General features: G+C 29.4%; 1 protein-coding gene across 2 annotated transcripts; it reads right to left on the minus strand.

The window, feature by feature from the left end:
* Positions 1-755: 755 nt before the first annotated feature.
* coro (protein coronin) lies at positions 756-24,687 on the minus strand. 2 transcript variants are annotated; one of them, XM_014423318.2, is made up of 10 exons: positions 24,534-24,687; positions 21,699-21,896; positions 19,257-19,411; positions 16,198-16,295; positions 10,600-10,778; positions 10,305-10,526; positions 8,157-8,363; positions 5,201-5,428; positions 3,499-3,722; positions 756-928 (listed from the first exon to the last, which is right to left on the minus strand). In XM_014423318.2, the coding sequence occupies exons 2-9, from the start codon at positions 21,894-21,896 to the stop codon at positions 3,504-3,506; spliced, it is 1,506 nt and encodes a 501-aa protein (XP_014278804.1). In that variant the 5' UTR covers positions 24,534-24,687; the 3' UTR covers positions 756-928; positions 3,499-3,503. The 2 variants fall into 2 exon arrangements, with proteins under 2 accessions (XP_014278804.1, XP_014278805.1); XM_014423319.2 differs by lacking the exon at positions 24,534-24,687 and adding an exon at positions 24,113-24,199.

The raw sequence follows: 24,687 nt of genomic DNA on the forward strand, positions 1-24,687 counted from the left end.
TGACGACTACAAAACTATTGAGCTGTTTTATATCAAAGAACGATGTATTATTTGTTTGCAGTGTAGAAACACTAATCCAACAGATATTTATAACCATATCATAGGATATATACAAGTGTATAAAGAAAACCAATAAATATTTGATGTGAGCTTAAATATATACATTGACATAATATATAAACAAAATATCTGTGGGTTAAAATTGAATGTCTGCAGGTTAATTTCAAATGAAGAAAACTCCTGAAAATATTTACAGATATAAATAGTTTTAGGCATATAAAAAAAGGATTAAATTTCTATGTATCAATTCTTTTCCATAAGTATGAGTGAATGGTGACCTAATTATACACACACACTATATATATAGCCCTTCACAGAAACAACAAATCACTGAGTAACTGAAGAAATGATTAGCTTCAATAAAAGAATTCTGTATTTATTTTGGCAACAATACTTCCCCATCAAAGAGGAAATTAAAAGTTTTATATAAATACATTTGTACACAAATATTTGAGTCAAAAAAATGAAGATTATCATACTTTATTCATCATTATCTACTATACAAATAACATAGATTAAAAATGTACGAATGTGCGTATTTCTTAAATATATGAACCATTACAGCATTCATTTTTAATTTCAATACAATTCATACATTTTTTGTAATTAATACTTCTTCAGTCTCTTGTACTTTAGTTAGCTAATGGCTAATGTGATTTAATGAATCATGGTAACAACGCAAACACAATGTTAAATAATATACAGAAACACTTTTCCATACTGAGTTATTACACATTAAAATTAGGAATTTAGTATCGATACTGATGTATTCTGGCAAACAGACAATAATAACCCACATTTCTAGAAACAATTCAAATTTTAAATGAAATAAGAATAAGTAGCAGTCACTGAAAAGTTTAAATAATTCCTGAAACACAAAATTTAAAAAAAGAATTAGAAATTATTCAAATAGTATAGGGATGAAACAAAAAATAGAAATATTCATTAATTTTAAATTTCATAAATAAACTATTTCAATATCATTATGATCAAAAATAAATTTGAAAAGTCTGTAACAATAAAAATATTTAGCCATGGTTAAAGAAACTTTGTTTGGAGAAATGACAAAATAATCTGTTGATGAAAAAATAATTAGAATGACATTCCCCATAATCCTTTGGTTCATCTACCCAATTTATAAATGAATGCATAAATTTATGTTATTTAATTTTTTTTTTTTAATTTATCATAAAAATGATTCTCGAGTCCTTGAAAATGATTCAAGAGATAAATTTATTTCTTGATAAACTATGTGTACATAAAAAAAAATTAACCCTCTGCTGGGCAGGCCGAGCTGAGTTACACTATCAGGCATGCAGTGTTAACACTCTACATTGATTTGACGTATTTTTTCAATTTCATTGTAATGGGTTACCAAGTAAAATACCAATTCCATTGTTTTAGAATTTCGTAATTATATAAAACCCTACGACGAAATATATACATGGTAATTCATAATTTCTTCCATAATGGTTATATTTTAATAAATACATTTTATATTAATGCTTTTGATTAGATTTCTTTTTTTTTCTTTTTGTTTAATATATAACTGAATAACATATATCCATGAGCTGGTCTTCATCATCATTTGTGTCTTGTTAATACAAGTTGCATATTACCTGACAGATACTGCAATTGCGAAGCAAGTTTCTTTCACAACTATGAACTATCTTACTTACATTGCTGATCTAATTCACACCTAACCAGTAGCAAATGGGTTTTTCCATATCTGCTGGTTGAGGCACCTTATACTGAAATATGTCTTGGGAGACTCTGTATTTCTGTCTTTTAATTTCCTTCCATCAATTGCATTCTTAATTTGTGAAATAATGGCTTATTCTTGAAAATAAACTTGATGGAAATTAATACCAGCTATGTTCAGTTTGGGAAAAGAATAAGACGTATAAAAAATAAGGCTTATTTTCCCGGCTGCCCTAGATATAATACATATGGTATCGATCACCAGAGTGGTATTTTAGGATTCAACTCGCTCAGAAAAATAACCGGTCATCAGGAGTAGACTTAAACCTGTCTGAACTTCCTAAAGAAAATCTTGAAATAGAATTATAAAGTGCGAAACATAGGTGTTGATGACCTCAGGGTTTTACGCCCTAAAGCCCCAACCAACAACAACAACTTCCTAAAGAAATGTTTAATTGATAATTCATGGATGTTATTATAAATGGCACCAATTGTTCAAAAACTACTTCAAATAATTATGAAAAGTGCTCCAAACAGCATACACACCCAGCAGAGGGTTAAGATAAATAATTAATCAGCCTAAATAATGTATTCAGAATATATGTGGCTATAGGCATCAAAGCTAAACAATATTGGTAAAATAAAAGACAATAAAAAACAAAGCTGTTTCTGGACAGACCCTGCAACAATCAAAGCAAAGTATTGCTTTACTTGAATGGGGGTGGTGATTTTAAGGAAAATTGCGGAGATCTTTACTGGTCATTGTCAACTCATTTAACACATGTTCAACCTCAAGCTGACAGGATTTTCCAAGAGTAGATTCTTCTACATTGAGTATGAAACAGCATATCACATTGCCTATTTGTGTGACAGATTTGTAAGTTTAAGGTTCACCACACTGTTTGGCATGGACTGCATAGCAGACCCGAAACAGAGTGAGCTGATCAATCCACTAACTTATATCAGATTTATAGAATCCAATTATCTTATAATTTAAACAGCTCATAAAGATAGAGCAAAATAGGCTTCAAAGGCTACAGTGTATTAGCCAATAATAAATAATAAAAAGATATATTCCATTAAAACAATTTGTTAGAATAGTGAGCTCTTCTAGTGAACAGCCATAGAAAATACTTAGTTGTAAATCACAGAATATAACAAAGTGAATCATTTCAAGGACACCAACAAATAGATTCAGAAAATTAACCATTACTTATATACTATAAGACTAAAGAAGTTGGTCACAGCCAGTAATCCATTTAAGGTCTTCTTTTCTCAGCCACCATGATCTCATGGTCTCTTTGAGTCATATTTTTATAGCAATCTTCTAAGAGTGTTATGCAGATGGGTGGTACTGGACTATGACCAGTGCTATTGATGATAATGACCCTTGAACCAAGGGATATGATAGATAAAATGATTTTGAGGAAATAGTGATAATTTATAAAGTAATAGTAGTTCAAGAAAAAAGAAGTTGATAATAATATAATAATAACTAAAAGGATACCATTGATATAATTTTGTGGCAAGGTAGCAATTAATTACCCAGTAATAAAATATAGTAATAGAAATTTAGAAAAATACATTGATCTTCAATCAAGACTGATATATTTTAATTAAATCATTATTCTCTTCTTGTTCAATCATTGAAAGTCCTAATATTATTGTTAAACATTCGAGAAATTCAAAAATAAACCATTTCATTTTTCTCAATTTAGATTCAAGAAAAAAGGTTACCTTCACTATACTTCATCTGGAGCTAGATCTGTGGCTGGGTTAACAGGTTCTTGAAGAGGACCGGTAGATTCTATTTTATTTTCACTTTCAATAATTTTGGTGTTTTCAATTTTGCTATCTTTATTAACATATTCTTCTAGAGCTCGAATCCTATTTTCGTGTTTAACAATCATGGCTTTTAGTTTACGAATTTCTTCTTTGAATTCTTTAATAATTAGTTCACTCTAAAAATACATAAATAAAATAAAATATAGAAAAAGACACTTATGAACATAGATGACTAATATTGAAAATAATTTATATAGGACGAAATTTGTAGTTTATTTGATTTCAGTTCTATTAATGTTATACAGAATTTAAATAAGATAAAGATATTGTAAAATGATATATAAGTTTCATATAGAAGAATATTCATGTATATATATATAATATATTAATTTCTAATTTTACAAGTTATCTAGAATTTATCCAAATCAATCACACATCCTACCGAAAAACTTTATTTAACACATACACACAACACACACATACATGTATATATATATATATATATTCATTAATTGTCATTGTTTATAGCTTTTGATATCCTCTCTGAAAACATTATGTGAAGAATTGTGTAGTACCTTTTACTGTTGGTTTCTTGGGGTTTAGGTTGTGTCAGTGCAAGTGTTTATTTTAGTTATAGGCAAACTAGTTTATGAGGGTACTGAATTGCTAACAGGAAATCTACTACTTTATTTTCCGCTGTTTTTGATGTTTAAGAGATCTTAATTTTCATGCCCAGTTTATTAAAATTTGAATGGTCTAGATTTTATATCTATTTGAACATTGGCTGGCATAGTGTTAAATTTTCAAGAGTGGGTGGGTTTTGGCCACCACTTTTTTTCCGATTCCCAATTTGAGTTTCTAATTAAAAGCACATCTAAATGTACTTTATTTTCTATTTTGAATTCTATGGTAAAATTTAATCTGGTGGAATAATTGTTTTTTTTTTTTTTCTCAAGTCATCCATTGAGAACTTATACAGCCCCTGAGTGGGAATGTCAAGGTTCATTTCTCGGGGCCATTCCGAAATAAATATTGACCAGCCCAGGTGGGAATCGAACCCAAAACCTTCTAAACCAAACGCTCATGGCTCATACGACTCATACGCTGGTATCATGGCCATTATATCATAAACAAATTCATATATAAATGGAATACGAAATGGGATTTTGGCTATTACTGTATCTAATAAATCTTCAAAATAAATATCAGCTTAAATGGGAGTGTTTCTAATACACCAATAAATACATAATTGAGAGTATTTCAAATATAAATACGTCAGTACTACCCAGTGTTATAAGTTTGATTCGGGTCACTGTTGTAGCCAAATTTTGAGGCCCCTTATGCTTCTAAATAAAAATGTGAAGATGTGGCTGAGTGATATACGTAACAATACAATGTTAGTTATCGATTGTATTATGATTTACAATATAATTTAATTTTATACTTTATTGTTATAATATTGCAAAAAATTCCACTCTGAAATTTAAGGTCTCTCTTAGACCTAGGCTCTAAGGTAAACAATAGTTTGATAGTATTATCAATAGAAGTCATGTATACAACTGTATGTTATATATAAATATATGAATGTATATTTAAAAATCAACAAACTAACTAAAAGAAATTGTAAATTATAGTTCCTATGAAAATTACATACCGCTGCAATATCTTCTGAATTATTTTGCTTTCTAACACCTTTCTTATCTAATATGTTAGCCTTTTTGGTTACACGCAGCTCGGTTTTGGGTGTTGATGAAGGTACATAACCTCCTCTGAGGGACACCAAAATTGGTTCACAATCCTTACCACTCATCCATTCATCAGCAGTAAGAGCTGCAGTGTCTCCAATTGTATCAGGATATAAATCTTCTTGAAAAAGTTCACTCTAAAATAAAAATAAAAAAGATCATAGAACTATCTTTTCTACTCCAATAACCAATATGATTTAAGAATATTTAATTTATAGATATATAATAAGATTATTATCACTAAAATAATTATACTAATCAAGGTGAAAAAACATCTTAGTAGGCTATAACCTACTTAATTTATTATTTCATTTGTATAGTGATATAAAGTAGACCATTTACACAGTTAGTAGAGTTTAGTAAATTTACTAGCAAATAAAAAATATATTAGTACAGAAGTTATTGGTAATGAAGGATTACATCAGGTTAAGTGGTGAAGCAATTAGACTTTTTTAAGTTGTCTCAGTGAAAGTTTAAGAAGTACACAGTAATTTGAAGGAAGAAAAAAATATTCTATTGTAACAGATGCATGATCTCCCTCACTTAAGGTCAACATAAAGATAATGCAAAATGTAAGGCTACATATAAATAGTGTAGTATAGTACATATAAATTAGACTCAAAAATGCCAGTAGGAACATTCTGAAATAAAATAGGTTCAAGGAGGATTGAAAAGGAAAGAAATAATTTTAATTTAATGAATACAAATAAAAATAAAAAAAAGATTAACAAAGTAAGCATCAAAAAAACACCAGTCCCTCTATGTATTCGGCAACTAATACTGTCAGTATAAGTGATTGGTTTTCTGGCCAACCAATTAAATAAGTATTGTTTAAACCTCATATCTCATGACTTCAGAGTATGCACCTGTACTATTGAATTCCTGAAAAGTTATCCACACCAGAATCCACCAACTTCAGTTCTCTTCCAATCACATCAGATGATCTCAACAACAACTCCATGTCTGTCCTGTGCTTCTAATCTTTCACCTCCTATTGACATTCACACCGGTCTTCCAGTCATTATCCCCATACTCTATCATACATACAATGTTTTTCAGCATAACTCAATTTTCCTTTCTTCCTGGAAGAACGTGTTAGTCCGATCTTTAAATAAAATTCCAAATCCTCTTTCACTTAAAGACTCATCCCATTTCTCTCCTCTCTAACCTCTAATTTTTGAACTTCCTTGAAAAAAATTATTTCCTTAACCACTCTCAAGTTTAAATCAGGTTTCTGCTTAGGTTTTCCAGCGCTATTAGCTCTCTTTAAAATAATCCATGACTGCATGGAACACCAAGAATTAACTATCCTTATCCTTTTAGACTTTTCTAAAGCTCTGCACACAGAGCTCACTATCAAGATCTACAAAAACTAGATTTTATAAAATGTTAATTTAACCAGTACTGCTCTACGACTCGGAAACTTGGGCACTTTCGAAGGCCGATGAACAGGATCTCCAAACGTTTGAGAGAAAGATACTCAGAAGCATCTACGGCCCAGAAAAGAATGGTTCAGCTTGGAGAGGACGCACGAATAGGGAAGTCTGCTTGTTAATGGGTGAGCCTGATGTTGGAAAAATTGTGAGAATTGGTAGGCTGCACAGGGCAGGCCATGTGGCAAGGATGGGAGCTGATGAGATCCCAAATAAACTTCTCAACGAGCGCCTACATGCAACATGGCCGAGGGACCGCCCAAAGCTTCAGTGGCTGGATGGTGTTAAAGAGGATTCAAGGACCCTGCTCAGAGTGAGGAATTGGAGATTGATAAGATATATCTTAATATAAATGAGGCACATCTCAATAAAACTAAGAACTTCTAAAAAAAAAGGTATGAGCTTCAAACAGAAAGCATTTGATCATCATAAGAATATCAACAATCATACAAAATTAATGTTCATACTTTATGAGCCATAGCTGATGGTCAGTACTCGTTAGAAACATACAAAATGGGAAAATAGCACTTTTATAACTTATTAGTAATATTTTCAAAAAGTACAATGCTTATGATTATAACTAATTTTCATGCGATTGCATCTTTTGTACCCTAGATTCAAATTCAGCCAAACCTTGACAAAAATATGAATCATGAAAAAGATGTTTTATTGACACTACTGGTACTGATATTTGATGGGGGGAACAAGTTCGGCAAGTGGGCCTAGTGGTCCTTTTTGCCAACCCCTGACGGCTACCTACATTGCCGCCGCATACTAACCAAGGTGGAAGTGTCAAGATTCATTCTTCAGGACCGCCGAAAAATGAATGTTTAACTGCCCCACGTGGGAATCGAACCCACAACGTTCCGAAACCAAGCGCATTGGAACCTGCGCACCAACCCACACGGCCGTCACGTCCCTTTTATTGACACTATGATGACAGTTTTGTATTGCAAATTTTAATGTTAATGCATAAATTTGCCAATTTTGAGGTTTTCCTAAACAAAAGTTCATTTTTTTTTTTTTTTAGTTTTAGGAACAAATTCATTGTTTCATTTACTAATTTGCCTGTTATTTATGACAAAGATAAATAATAATGTCATGAGACTAACAGTTAATATTCAGTTAAATGATTCAAGATACAAGCTCAATTATTCCTACCTCTGCAATTAGTTCTAGTTTGTACCAGTAATTACTACAATAAGTAGGAGTTGAAGATAATCTAAATTCTATCCATAGCAACAGGGCTGTTAGAAAATCATAAATATAGACAAATTTTCCATTTTACTGCAAATTTTATTTTGTTGACTAATATGTTTTAAACCTATTCATCTTTCTGATTCACTAACTTTTCAATCTATCTAATCACATTGTTATTTGTAGTTATAAATAGATTTGGTGCTGTAATGAATATATCAAAAGATTAACTTACTTTTCGAGGAACAGTCATCGATATAACCTGACATAGTCCAGAGTTATTTAATCTGTAAAAACGAGATATTTCACAACATGATACATCACAACCTCTTTTTGGCATAGAGCCTATTCCTCTTTGAGGATCTGGAGTTTGAAAGGTATTAATATAATGAACAAATGGAGGTTCTGCAGTAATTTCAAAATATCTAATTACACTATCACCCTGAAAAAATAATGAGAGAATTAATTAAAGGATCAACAAGAGATATATAAATAATATTTAAAAAAAAAAAGCAAAAACCTAAGATGATTATTATAATAGGTTTACCAACATTCAAGCCTAAACTCTCTAACTGTCTTATTAAAGTTTATTTATACTACAGTCAGAACTATATGTTAACAGTGTGATTCATTGCCTTACAGACTATGATGTACATTGTTGTTTCTATATTAAAAAAAAAATGTGCTATATCTAGAAAAGTAGACAACAATCAATTAAAACCAAAAATTTAAATCAAAAGTGTGAAACCGTATTAGCTTAAGATTGAAAAATGAGGTTAAAACTCTGTAAAAAAAAATTAAATCTATACAGTTAACCTATTGCAATTTCGACTGTTGAGTTAGCCTTATTGCACATTAAATCAACTATGAGATACCTTGTAGTTTGTACAGCTATGATGTAATTCATAGTTGTACCAATAAGATAACTTATAGTTAGTGACCTAGCCATTCATTTTAAGTACTAGTTAGATACTAACTTATCTTATAATTGCTAGTCACTTATTAACACAGTACCAGTTTTATTTCATATAAATATGAAACTGCAATTTTTGCACAGCAAATATATGTTTGTTATATATGTCTGATTGTTTTTTACACAAAGCTTGATTCAAAATTTTCATTTGCTTTCAGCAGCATTCAGTATAAACAGTTTCACCAGACTTTAGCACCACATAAAAGATCACACCCTTCTGATCGTATCAAACACATAGCATTGCCTTCCGTTCACAGCAATTTAGCCTGGTAGGTGATGCCGAGGGTTAGCCTTGTTTTAACCATGATCTTTTATGCTGAGGATTCGCAAAAAATAAATCCACTTTTCATCATATCACAATTCAATAGAGAAAGGACTTCTATTTTTTCTTTTACCTGGTTAGAAGCATTTTGCAGGTGGTTTTAAGATTTCACTAATGCCTTTCATTCAATTTATGCGGAAACCATTTTCCCATCTTCTGGATCATTCCCATGGCTTTCAAACGTATTGACACGGCTTCTCCTGTCGTAGTTAATTGATTTGAAAGCTTTTATTGCATCTGAGCATCGTCTTTATCTAAAAATGTTTGCAATGCAGTCTTTGAACTTTTTTAATGATCGACATTTTTGATTTTTCATCTAAAAAATGGCCGCTTTGAATTTGTTAAAGAACTTAAGGCAATAGCATGCTAACTGTAACCTTTGACAAGCACTTGATGAAATTCTGCAGCAGTTTTATTTAAATGGTAATAGAAAATCAATACTGTCCGCAAATCATAATTTCCAGGCATAAAATTCTATTTGTCTAAAGCTATTAAAAACTATGCTATTGTTGTATGAAACTTGTACTGTAATGCATTGAAAATTTCAATCAGAAGAAAATGGTAGCAATAATGCTGTATAACAGTAACTACATTGACGACAACTAGTATCATCTAACTTTAAAATCTAACTAATAAAACTCTGGTTTCATAATTACAGACCTGATATAGTATAAAAAAGGGAAAAAATATAGAATATTACAAAACTATAGTTTTCTAATACAAGGTCATTAATTAATGTTAATTCTAATTCTATAACAAATACTTCAATCAACTAATATTTTATTTTGTACTTTGATTTCTGTGATATCAATAACTGGCAATAAAAAAGGATCCTAGATCAGACATAACACACCTGGGCTGGGACCAACAAAATATCAAACTTAATGCCCTTATATAAATATTTTTAGCAATTAAAAGAAATATTAAAATAAAAATATAACTAGTAATACTGAAACAAAATCTAAATTAAAATTCAATATACCCTATAATGAGCAAAACTAAATCCTATGATAGTAATTGAAACAACAAGTATGTTACTAAAAAATACTAAAGTAAGACATTTAATAAAACTAAAAGTATATACAAACCTTTCCACAAAGATAAACTAAGTTTGTGTCAGGATCATATAAGGGAAACATGACCCCATTACTAGTGTCAAGCTCAACTATAACTATTGGCTCAGTAAGATGCTCAGGAGCACGTAAGGAATATTGCCTTTCAGACATTTTACTGAATCCAGTGGTGAAAATCAAACCACTTTTTAAGTAGATTGCTCGAGTAGCTTTACTTCCTTCATGACAAATTGCTTCCTTAAAAAACATAAACAAATAATAAATAAAAAGTAAATTCATTCCACTAAAAAAACAAAAAAGAAAAACATACTTCTTCAACTTTGCCAGTCCTTGGATTAATAATCCTCATTTTTTTGTCTTTACATGTTGTTAACAGCTGAGAACCATCCCAATTCCAACAAGCACTATAAACTATGTCAGGATGGCAGTCTATGTGAACTAAAATTTCTCCAGTCCCAACATTCCAAATAGCAACTTGATTGTCAGAACCTAAGGACATAATCATATACTAAATAAAATCTCTTAGTCACCAAAAATACTGAAGGTAACAGATATCTGTGAATTTAATGGCACTAAGAAAAATTACTGGGATGAAAAAAAACAATCAAACATTCATAACAGATTATAAACAAAATTTGATGGTGGATCTTAAATAAAATACCTAGCATGACAAAACCAAATTAATACATTTAATACGAACATTTATCTTTCCTAGGCAACCTCTCTTTTTTATAAAATGCGTCCCTAGGATAATCCCACTCTCTTACCAACCTTTTCTGTACCTATATTACTGATATACTTGACTTTATCCACCATAAACAAAACCGTTTATATGCAAATAACCTTTAAATTTACCTAGACATCCATTCTATTAATATATTTGAAGAATCGTGTTGCAGGATGACGTCAACAGAATTAAATCGTGGGCAGTAGATAATCAGTTGTAGCTAGCCCTTGGAGAAAATGAAAATAATCTTTGTGATTTCTAATAACACTTTACTTCCATTTCTTCTCATTACTTACCATATTAATGTAGGTATTTCGCTACACATCTGTTAAAAATCACAGAGTCAGCTTTGATCAACCTGTGCCTTAGAATAGCAATATTTTCTGAACAAGCCGAAAATCCATTGCTATCCTTAACCCTTTCACAGTGTGGTCAAATCACAAATTCTAGTCCAAAAAATGTCTAGTTTTTTCATGTTCTGAAATACTTTGGTATGTAATAAAAAAAACGTGTTTTATATGTACCTTGTTAGTAATTAGTCTGTGTATGATAGATTTTTAAATACAGGATACATAAGCTGATGTCACAATCGGGGAAAAAGTATCTTGTTTCCTTCCTGACTTTTTTTCCACTTATTCATTTCGAACAGCATAATACGCAAAATCTATAAGGTTCGGCCTTATTGGCAGTTGGAATAATATTAATAAAATGTCTTTCTGTTAATTGGAGCAGTGAAGGAGTAGAGGAAGGTCTACCGCCTTTGCTCTACTATCCATGTTGGATAACAAAAATAAAATTTGATATAATTCACAAAAACAATTCAAAACTAAACCACAACTCATTTTTCAGTTAACATAATCTTAGAAAACAGAGGAAGCAAAGAATTTAGTCATATTCTTCTTCATTGGTAGATTAAACAGTTTGAATGCCCCTACCCGGGCATGGCTCGAGATAAGCTGAATGCTACTTGACGCTCTGCCTGTAACTCACAGGATAAACCGTTTGTTACTTGACACTGTGCCCATGACCGTCTCGGAATAAATTGTCAATGGATTAACCCTTTAACTACTGAATGACAGGGCTAACCCACCATAAGAGTGAAGTGATTCCTAATTTTTTTGTATTACTTTTTTGTTTGTAAAATGGTATTACTTTTTTAAAAATATTTTCCCATACTTCTTTGTATTGCAGCCTTTAGACATGCTACTGGTGCAGTTAAAAAATTTTTTTTCAATTTTTAATATGTTATAAAATAAAGTTTTTAAAATGTTATTGTTATGTACCTAAATAAATATATTTTTTTATAATAAAATTGTAATACAGTATAGCATCGATTATCCAAACTAATGTTGTCGGGTGTGGTTCGGATAATCAAAAGTTTGGATAATCGAAATACAGTTAAAAAGGAAAATGCCAAACAATCACCATGTTTTTATAATTTTTATTTTATTATAATAGCTGATTTCAAAACTGATTTCATCGAAAAACTAACATGCCTCATACTGCTACAAGCATACTTAATAAGAAAAAACAGGATTGGAGTTCCATTATAACAGTTTTAGGAAATATAATTTTAGAGAAAATACGCTTTAAATTTATTTTCTAGGAATGTTAATGTTGACCTCTTATTACGTCATTTCTGCGAAGTCAGTTCAGATAATCGACACTATTGTAATTTGTTTTAGTGACATAAATTTCAAACTAAACAGTTCTACCCAAATAAAACTGGAACTCCTAAAAAAAATAAGAGAATAAATACGAAAACCTAGTGAGATATTTCAGATATAAGAGGTTCTAGGAAAAAAAATAAGATGTAATAGGCTTCTTATTTCACCGCATTGGTTTTAGGAGGTTGAATAACAAAATTAGACTCAATATATGGAAACCAAAATATTTTAAAAAATGGATGTGATGTAAAAATATGAAGGTTAAGAAATATTATAATTACTATTTATAAAACTGTTTATTAGTTATGAATCATTATAAAAGAGGATTCAAAAGAATTATACTTTTGGAAAAATGAAATAATATAATATGTAGTTCAAATAGTGAGTAAATATATATTATACATGAAGTAAGTTGATACAAAACCCCATAGCCTACCAGACTGATTTAATACTTGGAATACTTTGTTTCAATCTATTGTTCTCTGTCAAATATAAAAATTTAAGTAATTAAAAATCAGATGAAGAAAAAATTAATTGGTGATGAAAATAAAAGAATGTCATTATTTTATTATTGAACTATTGAGATCCTCGATATATCATTAAAAAAAAAGTTATATTAATATATTGTTTTGATTTCCCAACTCTAAACAAAACCTGCACATTTGTGGCTAGAGCAGTGGGAGCATGGATCTCATTAACCACATACATATGACCAGAGGAGTTGAGACATAAACATCATAACCCGTATATAGGCAAATTGGGCAGTGAAAGGGTTAAACAGTACTTTAGTGATTCCATACTTTCATATACCTGTCAGCTTCTAATCTTGTCCAAAAATTTTCACCACTTTGGCTTTGCTCCACTGAGCACTGTATGACAGTTCACTGAGCACTGTATGACAGTTCACTGAGCACTGTATGACAGTTCACTGACATTGGACTGTTATACAGGCAAGATAGAATATTGAAGAAACTAGCAAACTGTTTTATCAGATCTCTTGAGTCTCCAGAGAATTTTCATGTATTTATCTTGTATGCCATGCCAAGGTAATTTTGCTTTAACCAGCTTTTTGATGGCAATACTTTCTATATGTCTTTTTTTTTTTTTCAATCATCAATAACAAAAAAAAAACCCTAATACTCCCAACCTACTGCTTTTTTTTTTTACTTCCTTCCATAAAACTGCTTCCATCAGTAATGACCTTATTATTCCGCCTACCAATTTCTGAAAATTGTGACCCATTTACATCCATGAATGTTGTAATCTATAGTATCCATTAAATAACACTTATTCATTTACCTTGTTAATGATCGATCAACTAAATCTATGTAAACAATATTTACTAGAGTTCAAACAAATATACATTCCTTACAACAATCATTGGTAATTAATCTGTAAATGCATTCAGACAAATAGCCTAATAAGTCCCTAAATAAAAGTTAAAATTTATTTCATTTCAAATACAAACTGGAGAGATTAAAATGGTACTGTGAAGTAATTCACTATTAATATATATTAAAATTAAAAAGGAAAATGATAAGTAAGCCCAATGATTCCTTCAATAAAAGATATTTTAAAACTTACTCATTTAATATGAACTACAGAACTAAATTTTGTTTTTTTTTAACATGTTTTGGAATCTGCTGAGGCAACAATTATAAAACATTTACTCTTCCCACACGCTCTTTCGTCCATCCTAATCATAGTTATATATTTCTCAACTGAATATATTAATTATTAAAATCATGAAATATTTGTAAGAACCTAGGATAAATACATTAATGTAAGGGCAGATTAACTGAATAAATGAATAAGTAAAATAACATATATTGCATCATTGACATTCGAGAACCTGAAAATTAGATTTATGGAGAACAGAAAATAAAGATTGTTCTCTAGATCAGAACTTTTTAAATCCAATACTTCTAGGAAACAGGCAGACTAATATATTAGATATAGAGTACATGCCTTTTTCAGTAAAACAATCACACATTTAAAGGGAAACGAATTAAAGGGAAATTGTCTTCATACTGATTAAAATAATTAGTAAAATTTATTAAATAGAAGACATACTCCGACCCAATGGAAGTGATTTTAAGAAATTCAACCTATGATCAAATTCAGAATATATTTGCAGGTAAATAACTTGATAGAAGAAATGGAGGAAGGTACTAAGGAACTGTCATATGAATTAATAATAAGTTGGGTAACAATTTTTTAGCTATAACGTAAAACTAAAATAACCTAGAAAGAAAATCTTTTTTAGCTTGATTATCTTACAACACAGTGTATAATACTAAATAAAAAAAAATGAAATATTGCGGTCACAAATTAAGTAATAAAAAAATAGTCAATAAAATAACTAAAGCCATCTTCTTATGTACCATGTAAAAAACTGTCACAGTAGATATATATGTATATGTGTATGTATATACATACACACACACATATATATCTACTGTAACAGTGTAATAAAAGTGAAATAAACTCAACACACAGATAAGATGTAAATAATTAATCTCAATACCTAGCAACAAGCTGATAAATGAGAAAGAGATCAATTTTCCAATTGAAAAATTCAATGATATTGATATCATAAGATTTTTTAAAGTAAAAAGACATATAGAGAAAACAAATACATTAAAAAGCCAATACTTAATCTATAGTTCTCAAGTAGCTTAGATAGAATCAAATTTCCTAGCAAAAATCATCAAATTTATAAATATTTCAATCAGTGCAACTAGCTCAATTTTCTGAAATTCCAATAATACTCACTATCTCAAAATCCATATAACTGATCTAAGAAAGCAAATCAATATCTTTTTCTTTTCTGGTTAAGATCCAATAACATAAAGCTTGTATTGATCAAAGGAAGGAGATAAGGGAGAGAATTCAAAAAAACATAAAATGAGCTAAAACAGTATCAGGAGAAATAATATATCTACTAATCTGGGCTTGATGTATCTGAAAACACGAAACCAAAGAGCTAATTGAAACCACAGTATCACTTTTTGAACAATGGAGGTGCTTAAAAACCAAATTTAGTCACCAAACTCATTTTATTTCTTTAAATTATCAAGTTAGGTGCTGATGTTGAGGCATCTCATGAAACAACAGCTCTCTCTACCAGCAATTGGACAAATTTTGGAGACATAAATTCATTCTAAATGCTTTTTAAAATACTAAAATTAAAATGATTAAATACATATACACATCTTCAATCATTTAGAAATTAATTAAAATAATTCTAACTTTCATTATTAATGGGTTGAAAGGGTTATGAAACAAGAAATGATTATATAGGTTAGGGCAGTGAAACTGAAATGGAATAAAATTAATTTAAAAAAATAAACAAGAAAAAGTTAAAATAAAATTTTAACAAAACAGTTTTGGTATGGACGTTTTTTTTTTTTTTTTTTGGGTATTGTTTTTTCATAAAGCAATCTATAAACTTAGTACTTGTCTATAAATATAGTATCTGTTAGTATTTGAAATATAATAACAACAAAATTACCAGCTGTCAGGAGTACATTCAGAGCTGTGGGATGCCATAATACCAACCCTACTCTTCTCTGGTGATATATCAAATCTACAACAGGTTCTGTCAAAGTTCTATATAAACAAAACAAAACAAAACATTAAAAATCTAAAGTCTTTGAGATGTTACAAAAAAAAAAAAAAAAAAAAAGAAATAAACAAAAGACTAAACTTGAGAATACTTTGAAAAAGCAGTAGCAGAATTTGTTCTAATAAAAAATAAAAAAAATAAAATATAGTTTTAAGTATCACTGAAAATTAAAATTTGATAAACTATATGGTATACATGGGAAACTGAATAGTTGCAATTAATATAAACCTAAATTAATAGCTTCATAAATTGTAAGGGATGGAAAAAAAAGAAGGTTAGATGAAACTACGAAAGCAATAAATTTTTTAAATAAATTTATTAAAGTCAATTTAACCTATGGAACCATAAAATTAAATAGAAAATTTAAATATTTCAGTTGTCTTGATTTCTTAAAAAACATGTTTATATTTGTTTAAAATAAAATTTTCAGTTAAATTTAAATTTAGTTGATAGGTTTTGAAGTATAATCATGAACCGGCTATTAATAATCAATAAAAAAAAAAGATACAGTGAAATCTGTACTTTTTTTTTTTTATTCCAAAGAATATAACCTCAATTTGGTTTTGGATTATTTGGGACTCCACTGTTAATTGAATAGTTGACTCTATTAATACTTAAATAGAAGATAATTCAGGAGGCAGTAAAAATTAACATTAAAAAATTTAGATCCCAGAAGTGAGTTCTAACTTCTTCCAGCAACTAATTGTCATATATTTCTGTTCAAGGCTGTTATCATTCTGTCGTTTTTACCAACTTTATTGGCACCACTCGCCTTATAATCCTAATATCTAAATATTGGCCTGCCAACTGCATAACAAAAGTGCAAGGGTTCTTTTAGCAGCATCCTACATATGCATTGTGGTGATAAGACCTGCCCAGCAAACTTTATTTAATTTTATCACAGTAATGAAATTTATATGACAGTAAAGATCATACACCAATTTCAGTATTTCTTCTTTATCACCATTGGCCTCTATTATTAGTATGGCTGAAGATTCATTAGAGAAATTTTTTCCCTGAAATTTGTGATTTCTTGTCTATCACCTTATAAGTAGTCTAGGTTTCTAAACCACAGATTAAGACAAAGCAGATTAGAGTTTTAAGATTTCTCATTCTAAAGTAACATTTACAGGTAGAAATATTTCTGCTTTTAATTTCTGTTTTTATCTTATCATTGATTACCACAGATCTCCACTAGGTAAAATTGGAAAACCATTCATAATATAAGTTTCGAAAATAACTTATCCCTAATAGCCTGGGTGTTTATTCAAAAACTTAAGTATATAGTTTTGTCTTCTTTTATGACCAGACCCGAAATTTTGCTGCAGCTTCTAAGGCTCACAAAAACAATTAAGGAATAACTTATTGTGGCAATGTCATCAGTGAAGGCAAAAGGCTGGACTAATTGGTCAAAGAAAAATATAACATAAATAGTTTTTACAATTTTTTGCCGTTAACATCCCCTCGATCCATCTTCTTGTTTACAATTAAAGGTTTAAAGATAAATATAAGTAGATTAAGATAAATGTATATATTTAAAAGCCATCCTCCATTATATCAATAAAAGATAATGGATAACCTAGGGAATTTTATTCTATATGATCTTATATATATATATATATATATATATATATTTAGTAAACAAATTAAAAACATTAACCAATCACTTCACAGTCACATTTTAGTCCTGAGTCAAAAATTTAAATACTACAGATCTATTTTAATACCCTTGTCTCAACATGTCCACAACAAAAGAAACAATTACTTTTACTTTTTAAAAAATCAAGAAATGATGATTCATGTGATTAAGTTCCATGAAGAGAATAAGTACATACACATACAAATTAATTCCAGTAAAAAACACAATAATGCATACAACTATATGCTTGAGACGAGAAGAGAAAAAGTCATCTAAAAAGACAATTGTACATAGACCAGCAGAGGTATTGATTGGCACCATCTGTTGGTCACAGATAAAATTATTTATCCTGGGATTGATATCCACTTAAAATAATTTTAATTTTTGTATCTTCATAAATTTAAAACATCCTAATGGAGACTTAATTTAACAAATACACAGATCAAAAAAAGTTTCACATCAATCCTATTTTTGTTAAACCCTAAAAGGTATGAATTCAAAGAGTTAGGTAACATAAAGAACAATCCTGAAACTTCCTAATGTTCATTATTTCCTAATGCTGTGCTGCTGAGATCAAAAGCCACCTTTGCTGTGACTTACTAATATTATTGAAAGAAGAGGTGTGACAAAACCTTTTTGATGTGTGCAGTTATTCAAAATCCAGGTTGTAATCTATGGATATAGTATCGTTGGCTGTGAACCCGGGTTAAATTGTTTACTATAGGTTGATAGCTCTTATCTATTGCAATAAGATCATGTATCTGGATGGAGGGTAAACTGGGCTCCGCTTTAACTTAAGTATCCATGCCTACCTTACATGCTAACAAAGAGCTACAACAAACCACACCTCACTTACTTAAAATTAATAATTATGAAATTTAAGATCTTGCATTTTGTAATGATTAATATCCACAGAACAAATAATTGGGACTAATTAGATTTGTCATACCCAATTTCATTTATCAAAATTACAGTAGTTTATGGACCAATATACATCATATGGTTACTAAGAAGAATTACTTTGAGAGGATATGTGTGCATCACAGGCAACATAAACTTACATTAGTACCAGATCAGTAAGCACCTCTGAATATTAAAGTTTCAGAATGATTTTGACAGGAAAAAGAACTATCACATCATATAATAGGTCTTAACAGGTCAAACTTCAAAACTGATTTATACTGAACTGAGAACATATTTTTTTTGCAGTTTTAATGATAGCAGGGAATAATCATAGGTATAAATATAAAATAAAAGTATCTAAAAGCATGATACATTCAATCCAAATAAATAAATTTAACTCGACCTTGAAATTCCTCCATCAGGAATCTGCCAAACTTTAACAACACAATCTTCTGACCCAGAAGCTATAACATTATCATTATGAGGACACCAAGCTATGTCTAATACTGGCCCTTTGTGACCACCAACAAGAGGATGGTCTGCTGCTATTCTTCCAACCTAAAATAAATGAAGAGTATAATTTGAAGATTATAATACTCAGCAGTATTATAATAAGCAGTAAGATAAATATTAAGATAAAAAAGAAAATAGGAAAAAAAATAAGGGACAAGCTTAACTTGAGCATGTACTGAAAAAGGTAATGAATTTTACTACAGATTAAGTATTGTTGGTAAGTATTGAAAAGCATGTTGTCCCCACCACGGCAAGCAGGCCAAGTCACAACAAACATTAATCAGGGAATCGGATACTTCTCCCTTATAAGCAATTGTTAACCAATAAATATTTTCATATAACTCCTTACACTAAAATTATCTGGAATAAATATAAAATATTTTGTTTTAATTGTTATATTGTTCCCACAAATAAAAAAAAAATCTAAACAAAGTATTTACAGTATTTACAAATATGTTTTCATAGTCCATAACTGAAAGTTCATAGAAAGAATATTTTAATCGGAATGTGAAAATAAAAAAAAAAAGGTTACTGTGAACTTTATGAAAAACTTAGCAAAATGGTTCACTTCCGATTTTTTGCACTTATTTTTTTTATTTTAATACTGTCCTCTAATATACCAGGTAGAAAAACCAACACATCTTATCATCTACCTTCAGCTTAAGTAGGCTTAATGGTCACAGACTTTTAATCCAAGGCAAGAAATAAGCATTGCAACATATTTATGCTTACATTCGACTGCCAATTGTCACACCTAGATAACTGTTACATTACTATCCATTACCTCTAGCTGCATGTAGAGCCCTTTTGACTAAATGATATAATACACCAAAATTTTAAACTAATGCAAATTATTAAATGGTTAGTCATTTTAGAATTTTACTTTACTTAATTTTTTAATTACCATATGTTATAACAAACCTCACCTTTTAAAAAACAAAACAAATAAAAAGTAAAGTTGATTGAAAATAGCAATATATTGGAGAATCCTTTAGACATACTGAATAAGATTAAAACACATTCTGATAGTTTATTGATAATGAAAAGTAACACCAAATCACATCCATCATACCAGAGTGATAAATCGATAATAGTTATAAAAAAAAAAAAAAAAAAGAATGGGAGTAAATTACTGAAATTGTTTTGGGAAGAACCAAACTCATCTTGAAATTTTCCTTCGATACCCATCAGAGATCAGGGACCATGGGGGAAAAAAAAAATTAATTACCCGTTTTAAAAACTTAATAGTTTCTTATCAGAAGGGGCCTCAAATAAATAACACTGATTTCAATCCTGAACATCAAGATATACAAAAAGAAAATCTGTGCCACATTTGTTCACTTTGCCAGTTCATTTAAAATTTAACGTGGCCTTACTACAATTATATCAAAGAAAGACCCCCTGTAGGTGCTAATAAGTAATAGGCAACAGAGGAGAAAAGTAGAGATGAGAGTGATAAAAAGGTAACGGAGAGAACAATTGAACTGGATATAAAAAAAAAATGGGCAACCACAAATTTTGATCAACTGAGGTTATTAATGGGAATTTATATGGGAGTGTTAAACAATTAAATTTAAATAAAATTTCATTACTAAAGTTCCTTAATTAAAAAAAAAAAGGCCCTATAAGTTAAAAGGCCTTATCAGCAGAGGTCATTATCAGTGAAGATGGATCCTTATAAGTCTTCTATCAAACTCAATACTAAACGATACGATACGAATAACGAATATCGATCTCCACTAAAAACAATTCCTAGTGTGCAAGGCCAGAATCTCAATTAAAAAAAAAAAATCGTTGCGGGTTTAATTACCACTTGAGTGGGTGTAAATAAACAGCTGGGTTTCTAAAGCAGAAATGATTTAACAAAAAGCCAGTTAACCTGGAAAACCTGTCACAAGTAAGTCTTGAATAGCTGGTAACAATTTTAAAATGTTTATTTGAGGGTAGATAATCTACAAAAGTAATAACATTCTTTAACTAATTATAGAATAAAGTTTTAACTAGGGTGCACCATCTAAAAGTTAAATGCAGAGAACTGAAAAAAAATTGGGGGATACCCCTACTCCCCCCTCCCTGCACTGATCTACAAATCAGAAGCTGACAAACTTAAGATATTATTATCTGATATCAAATATAGATATTAAAACCTTTTCTAGCTTTCCAACACTAAATTCCAACCAGGAGCTCAAAATGTTTAGAATAACCAGCATATAATCCCAATGAATTTTCAAAATATTTTATAACATGAAAAATAAACAGAACTTATGTTAAATATTATAGCAGAATGCAATAGAACATATGGCTGGATACATTGGAGATGTCATACAATTACCTTGTTGTGCGGTAAAACAATGAAAGCACCACCTCCTGCTGATTCAACAATAATAGCAAGAAATTTTGGATTAACTGCACAGAAGGTAGAATCCCATGAAGATTTTGATACCCTTATATTATCATAACACTGTTCCCTCTTAAGGGCAGTACCATAAACATGCCTAAATTTACTACTTCTCACAACTCGAAACGACATCTGAAAAATAGATAAACAAACCAAAAACTTATTTAAATAAAGTATTTAAACAGAAATAATCAAAGAATTTTTATTTATGAAATATTTATGTGTTACTTATATATATATTTATAGCATTTCCATCATAAATATTACCAATAAATTAAAACAGTTTTAATACTAATAAAAAAAATTATATTTTTACAATAAAATATTATTACAAAAGACTTATTTCTGAACTGCGAATTTGGGTTCCTTCATAGAAAATTTATTAAAGCAATTTTCACAATTAGATTAAAGCACAACTATTGTCACTATCCAACAATAATAATATTAATTAAATGTATATATGTATATGTAGTTGACCGTAAAAATTGATATATAGGAAGATGGTCAGGGTTGCGGTCACAAGTGAAACGAAAATAGTTTACAACTATTTAGTTGTAAACTATTTTCGTTTCACTTGTGACCGCAACCCTGACCATCTTCCTATATATTAATTAAATGGTGTAAGTAATGTTAATAAATAATTCAGATGGAATTCATACAGTTAAGGAATCATACGAGGTTCTACCACAACCACAGAATTGAAAAGAGGATTCTAAAAATAGTATAACAAACTAATTAATAAATAATATATTCACTGCATTCAAAATTTTCAATTTTTAATCCCCTATCCTTAGTTTTAAAAAGCTATAAGAACAATAACAGATAATTTTCTCAGATATTTTTAACACAGACATTCAGCCTCAATGCTTTTCAAGAATATCACATTAATTCTCTTGAAATAGAATAATTTTTAAAACGAATGAAATACAAAGATTCCTTGTCATATATTTTCCATAATTTTTTTAATAAACTTACTTTTGCAGCAATTCAATAAGGCCACAGTTAGTCATAATACATTGGTAGGGCAATGACAACTATTTTTTCACCAAAGTATTAAATAAACAAGGTTTAATTCTTTATTACAGTCGTAATAAAACTCATTTAACTTGTAAACTCATATTCTCAGGACCAATCAATAAAACTCATCCTGACAACATAAGCTACAAGCTGAAACAACACCCTCAAAACAAAAAAAAGAAAGAAAAGGAGAGTGATATACCAAGATAAAATATAAAATTGTCAAGGTGACTTTTAAATTCAATTTTCAACTAATAATACTATAAATCCATTTAGTTGTAAAAGTTAGATGAATATAAAAGAAAACTCGTTAAATAAAAAATAATAATAAGAAAATAATTTTAATTAAATTATATTTATACCCATAGGCACATAGAACAATGCAGAGTGTCTGCCAGAACCACAAAGTTTATAAACTAGGAACAGTATTAAATAATAATAATGGATCTGTGATTTTGAGGAAGCCTCTATGTAAAATAAAAGAGTATAACTTGATATTTGTTGAAGCATCTATATATAGACTTGTTTTTATGAATGGTACATTAGTGATTAAACAATAAAAATATCATATTACAGACAAATAAAGTACTATGCTAGTAGTAAAAAAACAGATTACACAACAAATGATATAAGGATAATTTTATACACATTTAATCAAAGCTCTTCCAAACAGAATTGAGTAAAAGAAGCACTATGAAATGAAGATAATAATAGACAAAACAGATGAATAATGAAGCTTATAAAATATAAGGGTTCTACTAAACATAGGGAGGATGGTAGGTTGCTGATTGGAAAAACAAAAGTAACGAAAACAAACATGCATAGCCTGTGTAATGTATGGTCCAACCAATATACCCTTTAAAAGCCCATTACCACCTAGGCAATAACTAATTCTGTGGGTTTCTTCTCTTTTTCAAGAGATAAACCACACATTTCCTTTATTTTTATTAAATAAAAGAACCAGAGCAAGAATAGATAAGGCTTAAATAAGTTCACTTATTGTAATTTCATAAAATATTTAACGGAACATTATTACTAAAATAGGTTCATGTTGGGAAACAAAAATATATGCACAATTTAAATATTGGTGAAATATAATTATGATAAAATGAAACAAATAAATAACATAAGTAATAATTCTGAAATGATCAATGCATCTGAAAGCCTTGCTAATTCACTAAATATTAGACAAAATAAACAAATACATAATAACCATTATTTAACAAAACTTCAACGATATAATGAAAAGTGATTATTAATATAATTTTCTTGACTGAAAATTACAACATCACACACTGAAGCAGAGAAGAAACTTCATTAACTCCACTAACCTGAAGAAATGTTTAATACCATGAGCTTCAAACACTAGTGGTTACAGTTTTAACAGAAATGCATAATAAATTGAAATGTTGATTAACAGCTTCAAACATCTACAGCACTAACATAAAAGATTACCAAAAAATCATTAAATATCATTTATTCAATTAGAGGAATGAAATCCTGATAGTACTTTACTCAATGAAAAAAAATTGAAAACATTAATTATAATTTTACTGATAAAGGTAATACAGCAATAACATAAATATTCTAATATTATCACTTCTTTATGATAAGACAACAGAGCTGTCAAAAGACAGATAAACAAAGCAGACAAGTATAGACTGCAAATTCAAAATCTTATGAATCATGAAATTAATGATAACAATAAACCAAGTATTTTAAACCTAGAACGCATATCAATTAAATACTTACTGTTAGATTTTAATTTCAGCCTTTTAAATTTCAAAAATGCGTCATCTGAGGAACCGAATGTGAGGCGGTGTTAAATTCCCAAACCTCCAAGAATCACATATCCATATTTGGCAATATGAAAAAAATTCAAAATTGAAAAAATAGTGGTAACTTC

The sequence above is a fragment of the Halyomorpha halys genome, unplaced genomic scaffold (assembly GCF_000696795.3).
Source record: "Halyomorpha halys isolate HHAL.00 unplaced genomic scaffold, Hhal_1.1 Scaffold415.1, whole genome shotgun sequence".
Lineage (NCBI taxonomy): Eukaryota > Metazoa > Arthropoda > Insecta > Hemiptera > Pentatomidae > Halyomorpha > Halyomorpha halys.